The sequence below is a fragment of the Acomys russatus genome, chromosome 18 (genome assembly GCF_903995435.1).
Source record: "Acomys russatus chromosome 18, mAcoRus1.1, whole genome shotgun sequence".
Taxonomy (NCBI): Eukaryota; Metazoa; Chordata; class Mammalia; order Rodentia; family Muridae; genus Acomys; species Acomys russatus.
The window spans coordinates 8,472,514-8,494,399 of record NC_067154.1 but is presented as its reverse complement, the minus strand read 5'-3'; the positions used below and the strand labels follow the sequence as shown (position 1 = coordinate 8,494,399).

The window sequence follows — 21,886 nt, the reverse complement described above, 5'->3', positions numbered from 1 at the left end:
TCCCTTACTTCCTCTACCTCCTTCCTTCTCTCCTTCCTTCTCCCCCTCCCGCTCTCTCTTCCTTTCTTTCCGCAGCACCTCTCCATGCAGCTTAGGCGCAGATTGGCCTCCAACTCATGACTCTCTGGCCTCTCCCGAGTGCTGGGATTACAGCTGTGAATGTCTGTCCAGCTCAGTACCTGTGGTTTTATTTATGGTTCCTCCTCCTTACCAAACTCTGAACTCTTCCTGGTTTTCTGGTACTAGAGAAGTCTGGGAAATGGTGCCTACGTGTGCAACCATCTCACCAAGGACTAGGTGGGCCTTCAGGCACCCTCAGATGCCAAGCTTCTGAGCTCTTATTTGAAGTGCTTGGCAGAAATGTTCAAAGTCACATTTCATGAGAGGCACCACGATTTCTGATTTGAAATACTTGGGGCTGCAGAGATGGCTCAGTAGTGAAGAGCACCGTTTGCTCTTGCAGCGGATCCAGGTTTGAGTCCCAGTACCCACACAGTGGCTCACAGCTATCTATAGCTAAGTCCTGGGAAATCTAACGCCCTCTCCTGGCCTTTGTGGGTAACACACACACCGTACACAGGCATACATGTAGGCAAAATTATATATATATATATATATATATATATATATATATATATATATATATATATATATATATACACACACACACACACACACACACACACACACACACACACACACACACACACACATATATATAATTTTTTTAAACTTACTGTTACAAACACTAAAAACACTAAGGCACATCAAGATGAAAATGAGTGAGGACCAAAAAGGCAGACATGCTACAACATGGCCATTCTGCAGTAAGACCTATCAGTGACTTCTGGTACAAAATAAGGAAGCAACAAAGAGCTTTGCTGTTTTCTAAAAAATGGTGGCTCAGTGAGCTGTCGTCACACAGAACGCTAGAAGATCAAAGAAAATGTATGGTCCCACTGCTAGACAAAACTCTGGGGTTTTCCAGGACAATCTATCTTCTAGAATTTGGATTCCAGAGGTGGGGGCAGGGAATAATGAGTCCAGACAAAACCAAAAGTACAATTTTGACCAAGCATCCTTGCCATTCTGTCACTGGGCTATGTGAGCATTTCTCAGACTCTTGGATTTGGAGACGCCTTAAGATTCATCTTGAGACTAAGGCCCTTCAATTTCAAAGGGCTGTGGATCAAAGCACATTTTAACAAGTACACACAGATGAGGGAAGCATCGAGCATGCTCGTTGGCTTCTGGAACACGAATGATGGTTTGGGCCTCTTTCAGGGTCAGGGGAATGTTCAACAGACTTCGTTTACTATATCAACAGCACGTGATGTCCAGAAAAATCTGTTGGAGCATATTGATTCAAGGTTAGACTGAGTTTAGCTGCATCAATGCAGACACCAGACTGTGAGCCTCTCACCAAAACAGCAGCCAGGGTCCCAATAGACAAAGAATTTGAGACCTCTATCTGACACGTGAAAATAATGGGAATTACTTGAAATGAGGTTTCAGGAATTTAGGCTTCAGATTCCTTCTGCCAACTTCTTCAAAGACTGTGTGAGTGAGGGGCCACTTGGTTGACAAACTAAGACACTGGAAAATTGACAGGGATTCTCTGTAAAGAGAGCAAAAGGAAACACTTCTAAGGGGCAAGCCAGTCAGTATGGATGTGAACGCTAGACTGGCAAAGGCCACTTTGCTTCTCACTCTGCTACCAACCAAAATAGCTGTGCAGCTGTGGGATTGCCCAGAGTCACCTTGCCACTCTGGGCCTTGGGCTTTCCAACTGTAAGTAGAAGATGCGTTCTTTGGTGTCAACAGGTGCTGACAGCAGAACGGTGATTAGGGCTCCCAAGGAGGAGAGCAGCAAGCCTGAGACAGCCCCAGTGCTGAGTGTATGGTCTTAATGAGAAACCAACCTTCCAGAATTCCACTTCTCTGAAAAGGGAGGTTTATAATGGCAGGGTATGGTGTGAAAATTGGATCGGTTTCTGTAAAGCACCAAACCAAAGCCTTCCAAACTTACACTGCGCAGAGCACTTTGCTTCACTTGTGGTTCAGCTGCGTGGCTTTCAGGACTTGTTTACATTTGCATGCCCTGACCCAAGAATAGCATCTTTTAAAATGATGCTCTGCCGGTTATGCTAGACATGGGGTTGCTGCCCAGTACTGATTTCCTGTTAAATAACTGATGTCTGGCAGTTATTCTTGCCTCTCTCACCTCCTTATCTTTTGTTTGTCTTTGCTTATGACCTCTTTATAAACGAACGGTAAGAAAGGTGGTATGAACTCATCGTCCCTCCCAGAGAACAGCTGTGCAGAGTAGAATTAAAAAAGGAACATCAGGGCTTTTATTTTTACAGACATGGACTCTGGAAGCACAGAGAGGGCAAGGAACTTGTCCACAGTCACACAGTAAGGTGATCGTCGCCTGACAGCAAGGCCAAGAGCAATGATCCATATGAGCTTTCAAGCCAAAAGTTCAAATCCTAAGAGAAAAGAGGTGTTTGTCACTTAGCCCACCAGCCAGTATATCCAATGTCAGGTGTCTGCCAGAGGCAGAAATGGCATGTGGTGATATTTTTCTGCCAACTTTCCCCCTGGGTGAATAAGCAGGTATTATCTTATTCTGATGAAACAAAGTTTAACCTTTTGTTTTCCTCTCCCAAGCTTGTCACAGAAATGAGATATAACATTTCTCCTTGTCATGAACATATGACCCCCAACAATTCCTGCACTAGCTGTTTTATTTTGCGAGGAATGGTTCAGGCTTGCCTAAAGCGATGCCTTTTTTTTTTTTTTTTCTCCATCTAACTAAAATTTTATTCTCCTGATTTCTAGTATATTGGCATTTATACGGCTTTAAAGTTCATTCACACAGCCAGAGAGGTAAAATTCATTTTCCCTTAAGTAATAACTATTCATCTTGGCCAAGGAGAGGGCTCAGCATTTAAATGTGCTTTTTGCCTGCTTGCTGTACAATCCAGGCCACAAGTTCCACCCAGAGAAGACATGTAAAAAGTGAGCAGGAGGGACATGCCTCATTCTGGAATCCTTACAGAGAGGTAGGAGGCGGAGGCAGGAGAATCAGCCAGAAGCCCCCAGATTTCCTAGCCTGGAGTGCACTGAGCAGGACAGTGGAAGAAACAAGAGACCCTGCCTCAATAAAGTGGAAAATATGAAGCCTGTAACCCACTCTTAGAAACTCAGTCTATAGAACTAAAGAGGCAAGTCTCCCTCACAGGAGAATCCTGGTATTTATGTGGCTACCCCATCCTCATGGGCAGAAGCACACGTCCACACTCCCCGGGGACTTCTTGTGTACTGAATTCCTTCTGAGGAGTCCAATATGGAAATCAGAGAGAAAGGAACAGCTTTGCCCGATACCACCTCAGCCAGGCGGTGCAGGTCAGCTCCAGGTTAGCACCAACAGTGATGAGAAGGATGTCAGGCCTGTGGTCTTCTTCCCCAAGCCCCTAATTCTAATCTAAGTATGAGAAAAATATCAGAAAATGCCAATAGCAGAGAATCTTACAAAGTGCCAACACCTTTCCAAATTGTCAGTATCATCAAAAACAAGAAAGGCCTTAGGTGACAGCCAAGAAGAACTTTTAGAGACAGAACAGCCAAGTGTAAGTACGGCATCCTGGATGCGGTCCTGCAGTAGACCGTGGACCCTGGGTATAAGCTCAGGACCTCCATTCATTGAGACATAGACATTGCTTAGCCCTGATGCAGCAATACGGGCTCATTCATAACTAATGTACCACTCCAATATAATCAGGGTGATTGATGCAGGTTACAGAAACGATTTTCTCAAGTTTTCTGTAAATCTAAAACTATTCATTTTAAGCCTCTATTGTTAAAAAAAAAAAAAAAAAACATTCTACAAATAATAGCACAAAATACATAAGAGAAACAACTTACCCTGGGAGTCCACAGTGAGACAATAGCTAGTCGAGATCCATCTACAGAGCTAGTGCAGACACCAGGGACCCGCTGGATAGGAGCCTTTGGTGGTCACACTCACAAAGCCACATTTATAAACACAGCGGAAGTGAAACTAACCACAGTAGGCTATTTTGCCCCAACCTTCTCCCCCAATATGCAGATATGCTAGTTTCTATTTTCTTTTAAACTTCAATCACACGTAAACTGGGCCTTGTGTACCCCTCCCGGCTATCTTCACACAATCAGGCAGGACTTGACCACCTTTAGTTTCCAAGCAGATTTCAGCATCCTGCCACACATAGCACATTTACTCTGAGAGTAATTGCTGGCCAGATGGATCTGGTGCAGGAGAAACAAAAGGCTGGTTCCCAAATACCCGGATGTGCATGAGGGAGATGGAGGGCACAGTCGATATAAACCAATTTGACACGAATTCAGTGTTAACTCCAAATACATTCCATCCAAAATAAAATATTATTGGATTTTGATTATAGGGGGGGCGGAAAGTAGAAAGCCAGGTTCAAAGAACTCCTTTGAGAAATTAAATTTTAGATCTTTATTTTTAATTGTATTTTTTTAAAGACAAGGTCTCTCATGACGTAGCCCAAATGGTCTTGAACTTACAAGAACCTTATCCTTAAAAACAAATGTTTTTATAGAGTGCTGCCCAGTAGAAAAGGGCAGAAAATAAAACCTCTTTCCCCCTGTTAAGGCTGCCTACTCTGTCGAACAGACTGAGTACAGAGGAGAGTGAAATCTTTTTAGCTCCAGCTGTGGGCTGTTACTTCTGAGTATCAATTTGATTATTGCCAGTACAGTGTTCAAGGAATCTGGGTGTGTTTTTAGCCCAAAATGGGGGTCAGAAAGCAACGAAATCAAAACACAGGCAGGAGTGAAGATACATTATTTATTATTTAGAGTATCTCAAAAACTGCTTTGAGATATGTCCTCCCTACATAAGCAAGATGCTGAAATATCAGTATGAATTTTGGAGACTTCTCCCCCCTTGGATTTGTTTTTCTTTTTTTTTTTTTATATTTTTGCCGGTATAAACTTCAAAACAGAGAAAAACCAGAGTGACTATCACAAGATCACCACTTACAATCATACAACACATGCTTAGCTTGCCCCCTCCTGGCGATTTTCATGTCTCAACAGCTAACTGTACTTAGAATGTGCCATTAAGTCACTTTAAAGTAGGCTGGGGAGCTTTTAAAGATACCTGGGCTCTTTATGCCAGTGCTTACCATCTGAAACTGGACGTAGACACTAATGTGAGGTTCCTTAGAAGTTTGGTCACTCGGCCAGACTGGGCTCAATGGACGCGTTGACGCCACAGAAAGCCAATTTGCATACAGCGCCATCACATCCTACCCCATCACTGCTCTGCACTCCAGCATGTTAACAGGGGAACCATCCAGGTGTCCATCAAAAGATAACCCGTCTTCTCTTCTGCATCCCACAAGTCTCTTCAATCAAAGAATTAAGCAGAACACTTGCTCCTCTTAATCCATCAAACTTTAACTCCTCTCCTCCCCCACCCCACCCCCCACTGGATATACGTGCAAATCCCTGCCATTTTGCATCATTCCCTGGTCCTCAGATTCTTAGCCAGCTATCGCCCCATTTATCTGCGCTTCCTTATGACAACCCTCCAAACTATCTGAACTCAACCAGCCCTCTCCTATGTCATCTGTTATAAACTGCTTTAGTTTTGCCTCCTGTTGCTGTAACCATACTCTAACCAAAAGCAACTACTGGAGGAAAGGGTTCGTTTGGCTTACACTTCTAGGTCATGGTCCAGCACGGAGGTAAGTCAGGGCAGGAGTTCAAGCAGGAAGTAAAGCAGAGGCTGTGAAGGAATGCTGTACACTGGCTTGCTCCCAGGCTCAAATTCAGCTATCCTTCTTATACAGCCCAGGCCCATCTGCCCAGCCATGGTACCATGCAAGGGAGCTGAGCCCGCCTCCATCAACTAGCAATCAAGAAGACGCCCCACAGGCCAATATGGTAGTGGTAACGCTTCAACTGAAGTTCCCCCCCCCCCAATAGTGTCAGGTTGATAATCAAGATTAGCTATCACATAGACCCACTTCACTCAAGCTGGGGCCCTTCGACTTCCTCCAAAACTGTTCTCATTAAGGTCACCCAGTGGCCCTCATCAGTTCTATTTTTTTTTTTTTTTTTTTTTTTTTTTTTTTTTTTTTTTTACTCAGCTGTCGTGCACGACCTCCTGGGTCTTCCACGCTCTCCTGGTTCTCCTCCCGCCTCTCCAGATGTGTCTGGCCAGTCTCCTTGCTAGTTACTAGCCTTGTCTCGGATCTGTTAATAATAGGGTCCCCTGAGGCTTCCTCTTCAGTCTCTTCTTTTGCACTGCTCCACAGCTTTACATTCCACCACACATTGAAAGCTCTCAACTGGGATCTCGAGCTATAGCATCTCTCAGGATTTGCCACTCAGCAGGCAGCTCAAATACAACAGATCCAAAGCCCCTCAAGACATCTCATGTCAGATAAGGACAGCTTTGTTACTCTCTTCCTTGATCCATAAGCTGGGATCTCTTGCTTGATATTGATATTGATATTCTCTCTCTCTCTCTCTCTCTCTCTCTCTCTCTCTCTCTCTCTCATGTGTTTTGGCTCTCGCTCTTTCCCTCCCTCCCTCCCTCCCTTCCTCCCTCCCTCCTTCCTTCCCTCCATTTTCCCACACTGAGTGAAAGACTTATTGAAATCATCAAAAAAAAAAAAAAAAAAAAAAAAACCATTTCAGGTTGTGAATAAGTTTTACCACTTCCATGCCTTTCCACCCTGACCTGAGGCACACTAACCTCTTGACTCACTTGGTGGTTCCCAAACTCTAATGATGTAGGCTGACTGTTGCTGCGTTGTGTTTTCTCTTGCTGAGAGAGAACACCATGGCCAACAGCAAGTTGGGTAGAAAAGGGTTTATTTGGCTTACAGTTCCACACTGAAGGAAGCCACAACAGAAGCTCAAACAGGGAGGGAAGCTCAAACAGAAGCTGGAGGCAGGAGCAGATGCAGGAGCCATGGAGGGGTGCTGCTTACTGACTTTCTTCCCCTGGCTTGCTCAACCCACTCTCTCATAGAACCCAGAAGGCGAGGAATGGCAGCTCCCACATGGGCTGGGCCCTTCCTTGTCAATTACTAGGTAAGAAAATGCCCTACAGCCAGACCTTATGGCGGCATTTTCTCAATTGTCGTTCCCTTCTTTCAGATAACTCTAGTCTGTGTGTCAAGTGGGCAGAAGATGAACCACTATAGAGTCATAGAGAATTTCTCTTTTATACATGTTAGTTTTGAGATACACATTAGCTGTCAAAATCTAACAAGATGTCCAATAGGGAAGAGAGGCTGGGTTTAGATTATAAATCTGAGAGCAGAAAGGTGATATTTAAAACCTTGGAACTCTGAGAAATCACTAGAGACTGGATCAAATGACTAATGTGGAAGACCAGTATCTTGAAGTGGGACAGAGGTATCCACAGGAGACTGAAAAAAATAATAACAGAAAATTCTAGAATGAGGACCTATATCCTAAAGTACTTCCGGGGAAGCTAACCTATTTTGTTGAGAGGCCAGTATTAAGATAGTTTGGTACACTGAAAATTTTCAGTCTTGACCAGGACAGTTTCAGTGTAGTGGTGGTACCCAAAACAGCTACCTCCTCTCTGGTGGGACGTGAGGAACTGGAACCTCGACATCTTCCAGCCTTTATTAATGCCAAGAATTCTTAATCTCTGCTCCGTGGGCCAAGGGGACCATGGAAGGGTTTCAACAAAACGTTATTCCAAATCCTACCTCCAGATGTTACAAAATTCCAGTGTCTTCATTACTGTTATCGAGAAAAATCTGTGATTCGGGGACCTACAGGCTGCAAAGCCTGCGAGATCAAGGTGATACTTGCTTCTTGTTTAGTGTCTTTCAGGAAAATCAGAGCTTAGCTTTCACCACCCTGAAGGTCTAATGCTCACGGTGTGCAGGATTTCTATCCGGTCTCCCCCACGTGTGGTGTACCTGGCTCCACGCAAGGACCACATTCTCGAAAGAGGCACTAAACACAAGACAAGGGCCCGGGATCTGCGTTCAGTTTGTGTCTATTTTTCTCCTTTACTTTGGCTAAAGGTACAAAGATAAATCATTGTCCTAAAACTGCAGTTACCTTGATTCCAGAGGAAACAAAGCTTCAAAGGGCAGACTCCTGCTATATGAAGGACCATTATTAGTCAGGGCCGCTCCCGGGAGCATTAAGTAGGAGCCAGAAGGATGTCCTGAAGAGATGACAGCAGTAAAGACTTTGACCACTTCAAGAACCAGAACCGAGACAATGATCAACCAGAGCACACCGTAACCACCCGGGGCTGTTTAAATAAACACATCTCTTGCCTCCTGCCCTCAATCCTTCCACAATCTTTAAAAAGTAACTCTTATGTCAATACGCCAAAGACAGACTTGGGTGTGGGTGTCGGAGATGGGGCAGGTGTAAGTGGGGGAAACCACTGGTCTCCTTTATCGGTTCCCAGCCTCTATGTGGAAGTAGGCAAGCCTAGGCTTTGCTTTAAGACCTCTGATTACATTTCACTTTCGTCACAGCTTCACCAGGCAGCTTCTTTAGATTAACTGTCCCATTGCTCCTAGTCAGGTCCAGCTTTCTGGTCCCCAAGAACTCTGCATCCTCCCACACAATCAGGACTCACACTTCCACCCAGTCTGGGAGAGCTGGGAGCCAACACCTGGACTGGGCGGGGCTCCTCGCTCCGCCTTTTTGGGAAGAGCTTTACGGTACAGTCGCTGCGCTTTCGCGACAGTCCCCGGATCGCTTCACGGCTGCTAACTTTCTTCGTGGTCGGAACCACAATAAGGTGGTGGCATCCTGTTACGGCGACAAAAAGATGAAGCAAAAGAGGAAAGGTGCAAGAAAAGGGGGACGAGGGGGCAAGGGAGGCGGTGGATGCCCCGCGATCACGGATAGAACTCTACTTATTCCATGGGAATCTGCTGCCTGGTCCGGGCCCCTTGCAGCCTGGGGTCGGCAGGCCTCCCTTTGTCTGTGGGCTTTGTAAAACAGTCTGCCTTTCTCTCTTGCCTCTTTGGAAATGACTACTTGGCGTCTTTTGTGTAGATGGGCAAACGGTACCGTTATTCCAAGAGAGATCTCAGGAGTTAAGGTGGTGCGTGGATTTAAGGTGGCGAGTTGCAGTTTAATTTGTGGCGATTTATTGGACGTGGTTTTTTTGAGTTGTTCTTACATCTTAAAGTAGGAATTGTCCGTGCAGTTTGTGCAACAGCTATGTGAACTTACTCCTACTTATTTTACCTCCAGGGTAGCCTGGAGCAGTTCTGTGCAGGCTTTTCAACAGAGTGAAGTCATTAAAAATAAATTGTTTTTAAAGCTGTACACGGTGGCGCATGGCTGTTATCCCAGTACTTGGGGAGGCAGAGGCAGGCGGATCTTTGTGAGTTCGAGGCTAGCCTGGTCTACAAAGTGAGTCCAGGGCAGCTAAGGCTACGCAGAGAAACCCTGTCTTGAAAATCTTAAAAAAAAAAAAAAAAAAATATATATATATATATATATATATATATATATATATATATATATATAATATGACTTCATTTAAAGGGAAAGAAGCTGGGCTGACAAAAAATATATATATAGAAAAAAATATATATATATACATTCTATTTTTATCTCTGTACTGCCCTTGAGCAGTTGGTCTATTAATGCTGTTGGTATTGAGCCTTTGCCGGACATTTTGAAGTGGTGTCGTCATTACCTCTTTGAAGAAGCCGAGGTTTGGTTAACTCCTCCAGCTAAGTTTATACTTAGTGTACGGAGCTGTCTGGTCATGGTGCGCCCGTGGTGCTTGAAGCATCAAATGAAAACTAAACGTGGTGTTGGTTGGTCACTGCTTCTTGTCATTCTGGAATTTACCTTCCAAACAACATGCTCCACATTGTTGTCCCATCAAATACAATGTGCATTAGATTAATTTGATCTTACCTTAGGGTAACTTGTTCCTTCTTAAGCTGGTAACTAGCAACTCCAGCAATCCTCCTGTGCCATGTCCTCTGCACCCCGTTTTTACAGTCATGAATGTGGCTCTGCCTAGCTTTTAATATGGATGCTGAGGTTCAAACTTGGATCTTCATGTTTGTAGATTTTTATAATGTACATTTTGAAAACCTTTTGTTTAGCATCCAAACTGATTGTATCATTGTAACTTTTTTTAACTGATGCATTCTTTATGTTGATAATCTCCCTTTCTTTAAAAAATACTTTGTTTCTTTTTTTTTTTTTTTCTTTTCAGTTACAGAGTTGAGTATGTATAATTCTTTACTGTTACCTTTAATGCCTTTGTGTAGTGGCCAATGTACTACTATCTGTTTACTGAACCCTGTTCAGGCAGCCTCTGTTCAAGTTACACAAACCTTTCACCAAAATAGGTATCTCTTATGCCTGGTAATGTTTCATCTTGCTTGTCTCCTGGTTCAAACACTGCCCTTTCTTTCACAAAATGCTTACTGTATTTCCTCCATGAAGCCTTCCTTGGTATAGACCACCCAGGCAGTATTCCAAATCTTTATTTTTTTGGTCAGCCCAGCTTCTTACCCTTTAAATGAAGTCTTATGCAGTGGATGAAAGCAGAGTTACTGTTTTAACACACTCGCACCCAGGCAGACAGATAGGGTATATGAATATGCACTTTGACAGGGTGCTATCTCATCTGTGCTCACCCCATACCCCAAGTCCATCTCTGCCTGTTATATGGCCTTTGAGGCACCTTTGTAGAATTGAGAAGTGCTGGGAAAGCATTTAGTCTTTGACTGTACCTGGGCTTTTCTCTTGTTTTGTATGGATTAGCTTTGCCTCATTAAGTCAATATAAGTACACAGTGCACCATATGTGCTGAGATTTAACCCTGCTATTTGCAACGTCTTAACTTGCTTTGACTCATCTTTACATTTATAAATAGGATGACAAGACCAACCTTGCAATGTTATTGAGAGTTTCAAATGGGACTAAATGAAAGGTCTCCGTAACTTGTACAGCTTCCTTATGCACATTTCTATGGTGACTTCTTTTTTCATACTGGCAGGCAGGAGACATGTTTGTTGCCACCACCCAAGTCGACACACCACACCACTGTCAGCTGGTCAAAGATGGGCCCCGGGGCCCTTGACAAAAAGAGCAGAGATTTTTCCAGGCTTGGATTGGTGCTCGTGCTTGGATGAGTCATTTGTGATTGACATTAGGATGATATGACAATGACGTCAACATCTCCTGCATCTGTGGATGAAAGGGGAGCTGCCAATACAGGGTCATGCAGGTCAACAGACTGTGTCTTTGAATTGCAGCTAGATCCTCAGATAGGCCAGGCAAGGGAGTACATTCTATAATTTCAGCACTCAAGAGGCTGAGGCAGAAACCAGCTCCTGTCCCTCTACACTTAAAACTGCATGCATGTGTGTATGTGACGTGTACACACATACAAATAAATAAATGTAAGACAAACAAACAAAAAACAAACTAATGAGGTTTTTCCATCCTCGAATCATATCTTTGCAGGAGATCTCAGCACTGCTGAGCTGATGATGCTGACCATAGGAGATGTCATCAAGCAGATGATTGAAGCTCACGAACAGGGCAAAGACCTCGATCTAAATAAGTAAGTGGATCTATAAAAAGGTGATCTTGTAATCTTGTTCTTGAGTAAGGGTCTGTCTGCCTGTCTGTCTGTCTGTCTGTCTATCTATATCTATCTATCTATCTGATACATGGTCTGACTTCGTCTCTCAAGCTGCCCTCAAACTCAAGACATTCCTCTTCCCGAAGCCTCCCAAGTACTGGAATCACTGGCATGCCCTGCTGTGCCTACCAGTAGAGCTGTGCTAGGAACTGATGTAAAGCTACCTGTTTTCTGTGTAGCGGTTAAGAATTGCAGTTTCCTGTCACGTACTTCACGATGCTAAAATTGTGTCAGAGCCTCTAAATCTAATTGCCCCCAGCCATAATTGGCATTTCGGCATCATGAGCACTGTTATGAGTTTACTGCAGGGAACAGACGAATTATTCAGTTTCTCAAAGGGTTAATTCGTCTGTTACCACTGCTGTGATGCAGCACTATGACCAAAGCAACTTGGGGAGAAAAGGGTTTATTTCAGGGTTATTTACACTTCCAGGTGATAGTCCATTGCTGAGGGAATTTTAAAGCAAGAACTCAAACAGGGCAGGAACCTGGAGGCAGGAGCTGATCCATAGGCTACAGAAGAGTGTTTTTTTACTGTCTTGCTACATGTGGTTTGCTCAGCCTGATTTCTTAAATACTCCAGGACCACCAGCCCCGGGGTGGCATCACCTACAATGGTCTGAGCCCTCCCACATCAGTCACTAATTACAAAAATGTCCTATAGGTTTGCCTACAGCCCGTCTTATGGGCTCTATTGAGCCCTCCTCTGTTCCACTAATTATAGCTTGCGTAAAATTGACATAAAACTAGCCAGCACAACCGACTTCTTGTCAGCCTGACACAAACACAACCCTTTTCAATTAGAGTCTTTTCTTTCTTATTTATCCACCAGGATGGCACATTTATATTAATATCATATAAAGCATAAATAATTTTAAAGTCCTACACTTCAAACAGATTAAAAATTCAGTCTCTTTAAAATATCTAGTCTCTTTAAAAATCCAAAATCCCTTTTTAAAAGTTCAAAGTCTCTCAACTGCGGGCTCCTGTAAAAAAATCAAAATTGAGTTAAATATTTTCTTATTTCGAGAGGGAAGAACCAGGGCACAGTCACCAAATTTCTACAGTTTAAATAATTCAATGGCTAATACCTAGGATTCTCTCACTGTCTTCTGGGCTCCCCCAAGGAGCTTGGGCCACTTTTCTGGCTCTGCCCTCTCCAGCACACACATCTTGTCTTCTAGGCTCCTACTGGCCCCACTCCACAGCTGCTGCTGTTCTTGTGGTCACCCACGGTACTGGCTCCTCCACAGGGTAGGGGTGTTCTACTCCTGCTAGGTTGCACTTTCACCAATAGCCTCTCCTGGGCTCTCATCAACGTGCCATGCCTCAGCTTCTTCTAAGGATCACCCCTTCAATCCTGGGGCTTCCCTCCAGGAGCACCCTCACCAATGGCCTCTCCTAGCCTCTCACCGTGCCAAGCCTGTGCCTTCCATGACTCCTTCATGGCTTTAAAACCAGTATGCCTTGGGAGACAGATGACTAGGTTTGGCTGCCAGCACAAGGTACAACCTTGACCACCTCTGAACACAGTTGTCACACGATAACTCTGAGGAAGATTTCACCTCAGTGATGCCAGCCTCTTCGTAATCACATCCGGTTCTTGGTTCCAGCTGACCAGGTACCAAAGATTCTTCACACAAAAGGTCCCTCTGAAAGTTCATAGGCCAGGACTCCATTGCCTGCATTTCTTTCAACAGTCTTATCTTTTAAGCTCCTATAGACCGTGTCATTGGTTCAATGACTTCTCTTGGCCAAAGTTCAAAAGCCCTTTCACAATCCTCCCCAGAATACCTTGGTCAGGTCTGTCACAGCAGTTCTCCACTATCCTGTGTCAGTTTTCCTGAGCTTGAGTTACTGTTGCTATGATGAAACACCATGACCAAAAGCAGCTTATGCAGGAAAGAGTTTGTTTCCTCTTACAACTCTCAAATCACACTCCATCACTGAGGGACGTCAGGGCAGGAACTTAGAGCAGGAAGCAGGGCTGATGCAGAGACTGTGGAGGGGTGCTGTTTACTAGCTTGCTTCCCATGGTTCACTCAGCCTGCTTGCTTATAGAGCCCAGGGCCACCAGCCCGGGGTGGCCCCACTTATAATGGCCTATGTTCTCGCTCATCAGTCACTAATTAAGACACCGCTCTACAGGCTGGCCTACAGCCCCATCTTATAGAGGCATTTTCTCAACTGGGGTTTCCTACTCTCAGATGACTGTAGCCTGTGTCAAATTGACATAAAATCTCAAGGGGCCGACAAGGTGATCTAGTAGGTAAAAGTGTAGTGGATGGAGAAAGCCAGTTCCCAAAACCTGTCCTTAGACCTCTACACTGCCACACTGGCACATGCTCATAGGCAAGTGCACATGTGTTTAAACAAAACCTACAATCTGTCACCTTCCACTGACAGATGAGTGATCCGAAAGTAGGCAGATAAGAAAGTCGTCCATTCATTGGTAGAATGGGGGTTTGGGATCTCCAAAGTCCATTTCTTCTTTGCTCCATCATTTCATACCCCACTTCTTTCCTCCTGTCTCCTTGGAAGCACCTCTCTGCCAGCAGCGCTCTCTCTAGTGTCTAATCCAATCCTAGCCATCTCGGCTGTGGAACCTCTTCTACACATTCATGCTCGCCTTTGATCTTTGTTACTCGCTCAGATGAGTGGTCTGTCATCTCTGCCTCTTATCTCCTAACTGCATTTGCTGTATATATTCAGAGAGAAAGGATTCTCCACTGTTGTCATGTAGTCACCATGTTCCTGACCTTGTAGACCCGGTTCTGTTTCTCTGGATGCCTGTACCTGACCCTTTCATTGAGATTGTGCTTAAACAAATGCGGAAAGCATTTGCAAAAGGAGTAAGTGAGTCAGCAATTATCCTTTTAACTACGAAAGCAGTGTTTTCTATTGCTTTTCCAACAATGTCTTACAGCGACATCCCTGTGTCTGTACTGCTTTCCTAAGGCCTGAGTGCTTTTCTCCCTAGCACATGTTAAAATCCTTCCTACATTCTGCAAGCATCCCGTGTGTGTGTGTGTGTGTGTGTGTGTGTGTGTGTGTGTGTGTGTGTGTGTGTGTCTGTCTGTCTGTCTGTCTGTCTGTCTGTCTGGGATGGGAGGGCTTACCCACAACACATCACATGAAAGGACTGTGGCTCATACCTAACATTACTACATATGTAGGCTGCGCATGCCAGTTATTCAGTTAACATCTGTTGAGAACGATGTGAGCAACCCACAGATTTCTCTGCGTGGGCTAATTAGAAGACGTTCTGACCAGAACGATTTGGCTAGAGGGCACAGAGAAAGGGAGAGCTGTTCACATCATAGAGAAATTAAAGGAATAAAGTGGACATGGTGACACACCTGGAGCCTCACCACTCAGGGGTAGAGACAGGAGGATTTTGAGTCCAAAAACAACCTGTGTACAGCAAGTCAGAAGTGGGGGAGGGCTTTAGGAATTAAAGTCATTACTCGTGTGAAGGATACTCTTGGCTACAGATAGAGTTACAGTCAGGAAATTACATGAGTTTTGTTTTGTAATAGTTAAGGTAGACTCTAGGATTTGTATTCTGGGTTTTGGTTTGTTGTTGCTTTTGTATAGAATATTTTTTCGAAGAAAGTAGTTCTTGATCAGGTGATTTCTTCCCAGGAAACAGGTAGCAATGTCTAGACAGAACACGTAGTCCCAAATGTCAATATGAGGCCAAGAAGAGGTAAGAGTCAGAGTAGGTCTTTTTTTTTTTTTCTTTTTTTTTTTTCTTTTTGGTTTTTTGAGACAGGGTTTCTCTGTGTAGCCTTGGCTGTCTTAGACTCACTTTGTAGACCAGGCTGGCCTTGAACTCACAGAGATCTGCCTGCCTCTGCGTCCCCAAGTGCTGAGATTACAGGTGTGTGCCACTGCCCCCTGCTCAAAATAGTTCTTTAGGATGGAAGCTGGGGTGCAGTTTGGAACGAGCCCTCCACTGTGTCACCATTCCTGTCCCCATCTGTAGTCCTGGTTAACGTCCTGGTGTTTGCTTACTGACAGATGTCACCCTTTATTTCCTTACTGTTCATAGATTGTCACGCACTCTTGCCGCCTGGTGCAGGAGTAGAGGATTGGCTGGTGTTAGTGATATGGAGTACACGTTATCTTTTCATAGCTTTGGCCTGAAATGCTGCGATGGTGCTAATGTTCAATGCTTCGCTTTCAGGGTGAAAACCAGGACAGCTGCCAAGTATGGCCTTTCGTCCCAGCCCCGCCTGGTGGACATCATTGCTGCGGTCCCCTCTCACTATCGGAAGGTCTTGGTTCCCAAGTTAAAGGCAAAACCCATCAGGACTGCCAGTGGGGTGAGTGAGTGAGCTGGTGCAGTAGTGATGCAGATAGTACGGCAGGGGTTGGAGCTGGATTTAGCCTCCTAAAGTCTCTCGTGTCCTGTGCTTGAATGAAGAAGGTGCACTGGATGCTGAGAGGGCAAAGGGACAGCGAGTGTCCTTAAAGACTGAGCCGTGGTCACTTACACTGTGGTAAATGTTGTTGGCCTTCCTACGCTGAATGCTTCCAGTTGGTACTCCTGAAAGGTAGCAGTGCAGGGTAGTTTCATATTGACGATTGTGGAGCTGACCTCCCAACAGGGACACTGTGGGTGCCCAGAGACAGGGATCACCTCAGCAAAAGAAAGAAGTGAAGCCCCAGCAGAATGCATGGCCAGTTCCTGACCTGAGTAGGCTTATATGATCAGCGAGGGTCAGCCATAGAGGGTGCTGGGAGCAAGGAAGGAATGGGAAGAGGGCACAGAGGGAGGAGAGGCACGAAGGACAGGGCATGGGCATGGGAGGGCAGTGGGCTGGCAGGAACTGAGGGTTCATTTGGCCCATGGTTTTTTTTATGAGACAGCCCCACTGTATGGGCTGTGTGGCCTTGAACTCGCGCTGTATCAGCTTTCTGCATACTGAGTTCATTTGAGAAAACTAGGGACTTTGGTTACGATTGGCTTGTAAACAGTCACATGCAACTGGCAAAGAAACCACTTCAGGCGCCTGTGCAGGGTGACAATGTGTGCTGGGTAGATTTCAGAAAGTTATTCTAGACATGGCATGCAAGTAGTTTAAAAGCATAAGACCATTTTGGGCGCTCTGGTTCTGATCTCTGGGAAGCGAAGGCTGAGTGCGAGTGGCCCGGGAAAATGGGCAGGGCCAGGGTGCCAGCGTTGAAGTCCATACGTGTTTGCTCTGCTGTCTGGATCAGATGTGGTTTTTCTAGTGCTTGTCTGGGCTACTTTCATGGCCCTATTTCCTGGATTCTGATACTTGGGGACAATTGAATTTCACAGTTTATACATACAGTGTGCTGCCAACTAACATGGACTTACACCACATACAAAAACTTAAAAAACAAAAACTGAAATGCAGGATTTTTTTTTTTAAAGATTTATTTTTTATTATATATAGTGCTCTGTCTGCATGTACACCTGCAGGCCAGAAGACAGCATCAGATCTCATTATAGATGCTTGGGAGCCACCTTGTGGTTGCTGGAAATTGAACTCAGGACCTTTGGAAGAGCAGGCAGTGCTCCTATCCTCTGAGCTATGTCTCCAGCCCCGAAATGCAAGAATTTTTGCATGTATAACCTGCTGCCATCTAGTACCACCTGCTGTTTCAATGATGACACAGTTTAGAATCACTGCTCACCGGGTTGCCATGGCTCCTCAGACCATGCCTATCCTGTCTTTCCTTGATTTCTTTACCTCTACATTGAAGAGTGTCAGCTGGTCATATCCTAGCATGTTTTTCCCTTTGGTTTAACAAATGTTTCTGCACAAGTGGAGCCAGGTCATGCCTCTGATGATCGAGAGAGAGAGAGAGAGAGAGAGAGAGAGAGAGAGAGAGAGAGAGAGAGAGAGTGTGTGTGTGTGTCTGTGTGTCTGTGTGTGTGTGTGTGTGTTTTTCCATAAACACATTTTCATCTGTTTGGGTGTCTCGATCTGTGGACATCTGTATTGGAGAGCCGTTCCTCCACTTTCTTCAGCCCTGGGCTTCGTCTGCTTCTCTGTGTCCACCTGTACAGCTTCCTCTCTCTCTGTCCATAAGAAATCCAGCTGATGTCAGCCTTGGTGTGGCTCTGCCTGCTCACCTGCCCCCTGTGTTAGTACCTTTATAGGCTTAATGTCTCTGCTACCAGCCCTTTTCTCAAGCAAGCACGTTCCCACCCAGAAAGACTCTGTCAGGCACTCTGAAATTTTGCACATAAACTCTCAGTCTGGTTGCTGACATCCTGCTTCTCGCTGTAGATGTTGAAATCTAAGGCATCTGTGGAATTTGAATAATAACAATTAGGATTATTTATAATATTATATAAAGTGATTTTTGTACGCTATTTTAGCAAAATAATCAGCGAGAGTAAGAATTATAATGACCTTAAAAATCAGTTCCCAGGGCCGGTCTTGTAGCTCAGTGGTACAGTGCTCAAGCCCCTGGGTGCAATGTCCAGCACCACCAATTAGTAATAATAGTTCCTTATTTCATATTTACTGTAATATAATGCTCATAGCAATGCACATAAACATTTTAACTATTATCAGTGTAAAAGCACACAGCTTTAGCGTACAGCACTGTCAGTATCTTGAGAGAGATGCTCAGGCTTCTTTTCAGGTCCCATCCATCAATCTTCCCCTTTTTATTCCCGTGAAGACCTTTATGTGCCGCTCAGATTGCCTTCCTCTTCTTCACTCTTAGGAGTGACCACTCTGTAGAAGTTTTGTTAGTTTTTCAATGGTAGCTTTTTGAAATTGATCTTTCTTTTTTAGATTGCTGTTGTGGCTGTGATGTGCAAACCCCACAGATGTCCACACATCAGTTTTACAGGGAATATATGCGTGTAAGTATGATTTTGATCAGTTGGTAAATTCCCTGATGCCTTGGTTAGTACATGTTGATGGTAGTTAAAACTTTGAACAGACTCGTAGGTCAGCCTCTAAACCAGCAGCTTGGGTAAGGCATGTCAGCTTTGAAAGTGGAACAGACAGTACTGTGGTGCGAAATACTCGTGGGTTATGAACTTGGGACAGTGGACACTGGTTACCTGGGTAAATTAAACATAGAAATGTAAACTGCCACAATTCCAGCATTAAATTAAAAATGAATTTGCACCAGAAAAATATCAAAAGTTTAAAAGTTATTCTTATAATTAGCTTTTAAATTTCTCTAATTGAGGACTCATGGATGCAAATGTGTGACAGGGGTGGGGGGATTTAATGGGAGGGAAATTTTCCTAAGTAAAGAAAGTATAAGCTTAGGAAAGCACAGACTCATCCGGACTGGAGAGCTGGGCTCCCATAGCAAGCCTGTAAAGCGCTGTGACTGCTGCGTTCTGGACATGAGTGTTGTCACTTCCTTCCTTCCTTGTCCGTCTACTGTTTTGAGTTGGTGGCGAGGCCACTTTGATTGCGGGGTTTTCTGTTGAACTGAGCTCTTCATCTGCCCTCCCTGTTCTGTCGTTGTGTCCAGATACTGCCCAGGAGGACCCGACTCAGATTTTGAGTACTCAACCCAGTCTTACACGGGCTATGAGGTAAAGCCGTCAACTTGGTCCTGACAGAGTGCTGTGATCCAGAGTGTGGTATAAGTACCAACATTGTTATAAGTGTGGCCTTCTTTTCCTGCGTAGAAAAGCTTTTTGCCAAATATTCGCACTGTCTTCAGTGCTGTCAAGTCACCAGGGAGATGCTGACATTTCCTAACCGTTATTTCTAACTGCTGTCCCAAGTGCTTTGCCACTACAAACCTTGCAGCAGTGTTGGGAGGCAGCTACTCTGGGTATCTCAGTTTTATGGCAAGGGATTTGGAGCATGAGGCTTTAAGGGCCAACGGGAAGACACAGTTAGCTGTTCTGACCCATATTTTCCATGGTCCAAATTTTTTCCTTTTTTACATATTAAGTAATGTGTCAAAATACTGTTTTACACTTTGCCACACATTTATTTATATATATGTATGTATGTATGTGTGTGTGTGTGTGTTTTTCCCCCAGACATGACGCACTGTAACTCACATTGGCTGCAACTTTTTGATAGTCTTCCCGTCTCAACCTCCCAAGCCCTAGAATTGTGGCTTTTTAGGTCTGACCGCTAGGATTGGATAATTATCAGAGAGCTCGTCTCTGGAGAAACAGGCTCTCTGCTCAGCACCACTGACGGCCCTGTAGCTCATTCTCCAGGGGTGGGGCCTTCAGGAACTCCCTGCTCTATGTCGGCATGTCAGCTACTATTGTCCTTGTGCAGGTCTTGTTTAGACAGCCATTTGTTGGGATCCCTGTCGTGTCTAGAACACACTGTCTGGTCCCTGAACCTCGGGTGTAGAGGCTGTGCTGGAGATGGATTAGTTGGACATTGCACCGTCACATGCTCTGTGTCTGACCAGCTGTGGATCTCTGTAATAGTCTCCAGCTGCTGGGGAAAACAGTCATTAAAGAACCTTTTATGCTGAGAAACTGCTTGGGTTGGTGTAGAGTGTCTAATCCACTGGGTGACAGTGCATGGTACCCAGACCATTTACTGAGCCATTAGAAACAGTGTTAATTAAGGGCCTTGGGCAAAGATCACCTTGCTACGTGACTCTCTTGCGTAGGTGTGCCCATCTGTGTGTGTGCACCTACACTTGGATGCTGTCACATTTCCACAGGTGAATGTGACCCAGGAAGAGGCCCTGCTGTTGAGGTACCCTGTGGGAGGGGGACTAGCCAGGTGCTCTGAGCCTTGCTAAGACTGAGAAGAAAGGTAGGACATAAGGTATGGTTTTAGTGTTCAAAACCCTAGGATATTTAATTTTAGTACACCCCTTCATTGTTTCCTATTCTTTTTCCCCCCTTTTCTGGTATGGCTATAACACGATTATTTTTTCCTTATTTATATAGCCAACTTCCATGCGAGCGATCCGTGCTAGATACGATCCGTATCTGCAGACGAGACACCGCATAGAGCAGGTAAAGAGGCTTCTTAAATTGGTTTTTGTGCTTCAAAGCTGGTGCCATTGCTTGATTGGGAGTCATTGTGAGGTAAGACAGAAAGAGCTTGGCTTTATGCTCATCTGAAGAAAGCGCTATGTGTGGTCAGACTTACACTGCTTAGGAACTGCTGCCCTCCTTTCAGTTTGAAGGAAGTCACTTATAAAAGTGTGTAAAAGTTGTTTAACCATCAGCAAGGGGTTGAACTTTAGCTTCTAGAGCCAGATCAGGAAGTATTTCAGCAGGCTTTCCCACTGAGAGCGGGGAATTTACAGAGAAGTGGTGTGAGCAGTCCATTGGAGCTGGTGGGCTTGTTCTGTATCATGACTGTGATGGTGCATAACTCCATCAAAGCCCCCAGTTGTGCCTTAAAGGGGATGAATTTTATTGCATATAAATTATACATTAACGTAGCTGGTTAAACTCTAGTACTGTGCTGGTAGCCTTGAACTTCCTGAGGTAGCTAAACATACTTTGTAAGTGTTAAAATGTAAGCACTGTCGTAGTTGTTACAATCATTAGCGTGGAGAGACAAATGAAGCCCTAAAATAGAAAGGAGTGTGTAACACAAGTTGCTTCTGGGTTTGTGTGACTGTTGATTATTGAACATGACCCAGTTCTAATGTTCCAAGCAGGTGTAGGGCATGAGTGTCAGCATTGTCAGTGTTGGTCAGCGGCCCATACCTGGGGAGCCCACAGAGCTTGGGAAACTATGTTCTGAAGGGATTTTGACTTCATCTTTGATTTTAGGCATGATTTTTGCCAATCATGTCTAATTTTATTAATACTTGAAACAGCGAGAATTACAAATGCTCTGATGTTTATTATATATTTAAGATTAAAAATGAAAAGTATACACATATATAATAGATACCTTTTATATATACATAGATATTCAGTGTATCTCCTTATTGCTAGTAAAGAACATTCTTCTCAAAGGTAACATTTAATAAGATTTTATCTTTCAGTGAAAAGGTGATATCATTATTGAAAATTAAATAACAGCAGATTCCAATCCCATACATATTCAAAGATGGAATATTGGCATGTAAGAATGTTTCCCACATGCACTTGGTTCAGTTGGAATGAGGCAGATTATAACAAATGAGGGAAGTCAGCTCTTATTATCTGTATACTTATCCAGTCTAATTCACAGAGTCTCTAGAGGAACAGCCTGTGCAACACTT

At 44.3% G+C, this 21,886-nt stretch overlaps 1 protein-coding gene across 1 annotated transcript in view; it reads left to right on the top strand.

Moving 5' to 3' along the window:
* Positions 1-8,847: 8,847 nt before the first annotated feature.
* Positions 8,848-21,886, top strand: part of Elp3 (elongator acetyltransferase complex subunit 3) — a 60,200-nt gene continuing 47,161 nt past the window's right edge. The window contains exons 1-6 of the mRNA XM_051160725.1: positions 8,848-8,882; positions 11,539-11,638; positions 15,909-16,047; positions 18,505-18,575; positions 19,205-19,268; positions 20,610-20,678. Coding sequence (XP_051016682.1) covers positions 8,864-8,882; positions 11,539-11,638; positions 15,909-16,047; positions 18,505-18,575; positions 19,205-19,268; positions 20,610-20,678 — 462 coding nt within the window. The 5' untranslated portion in view covers positions 8,848-8,863. The remainder of the gene's footprint in view (positions 8,883-11,538; positions 11,639-15,908; positions 16,048-18,504; positions 18,576-19,204; positions 19,269-20,609; positions 20,679-21,886) is intronic.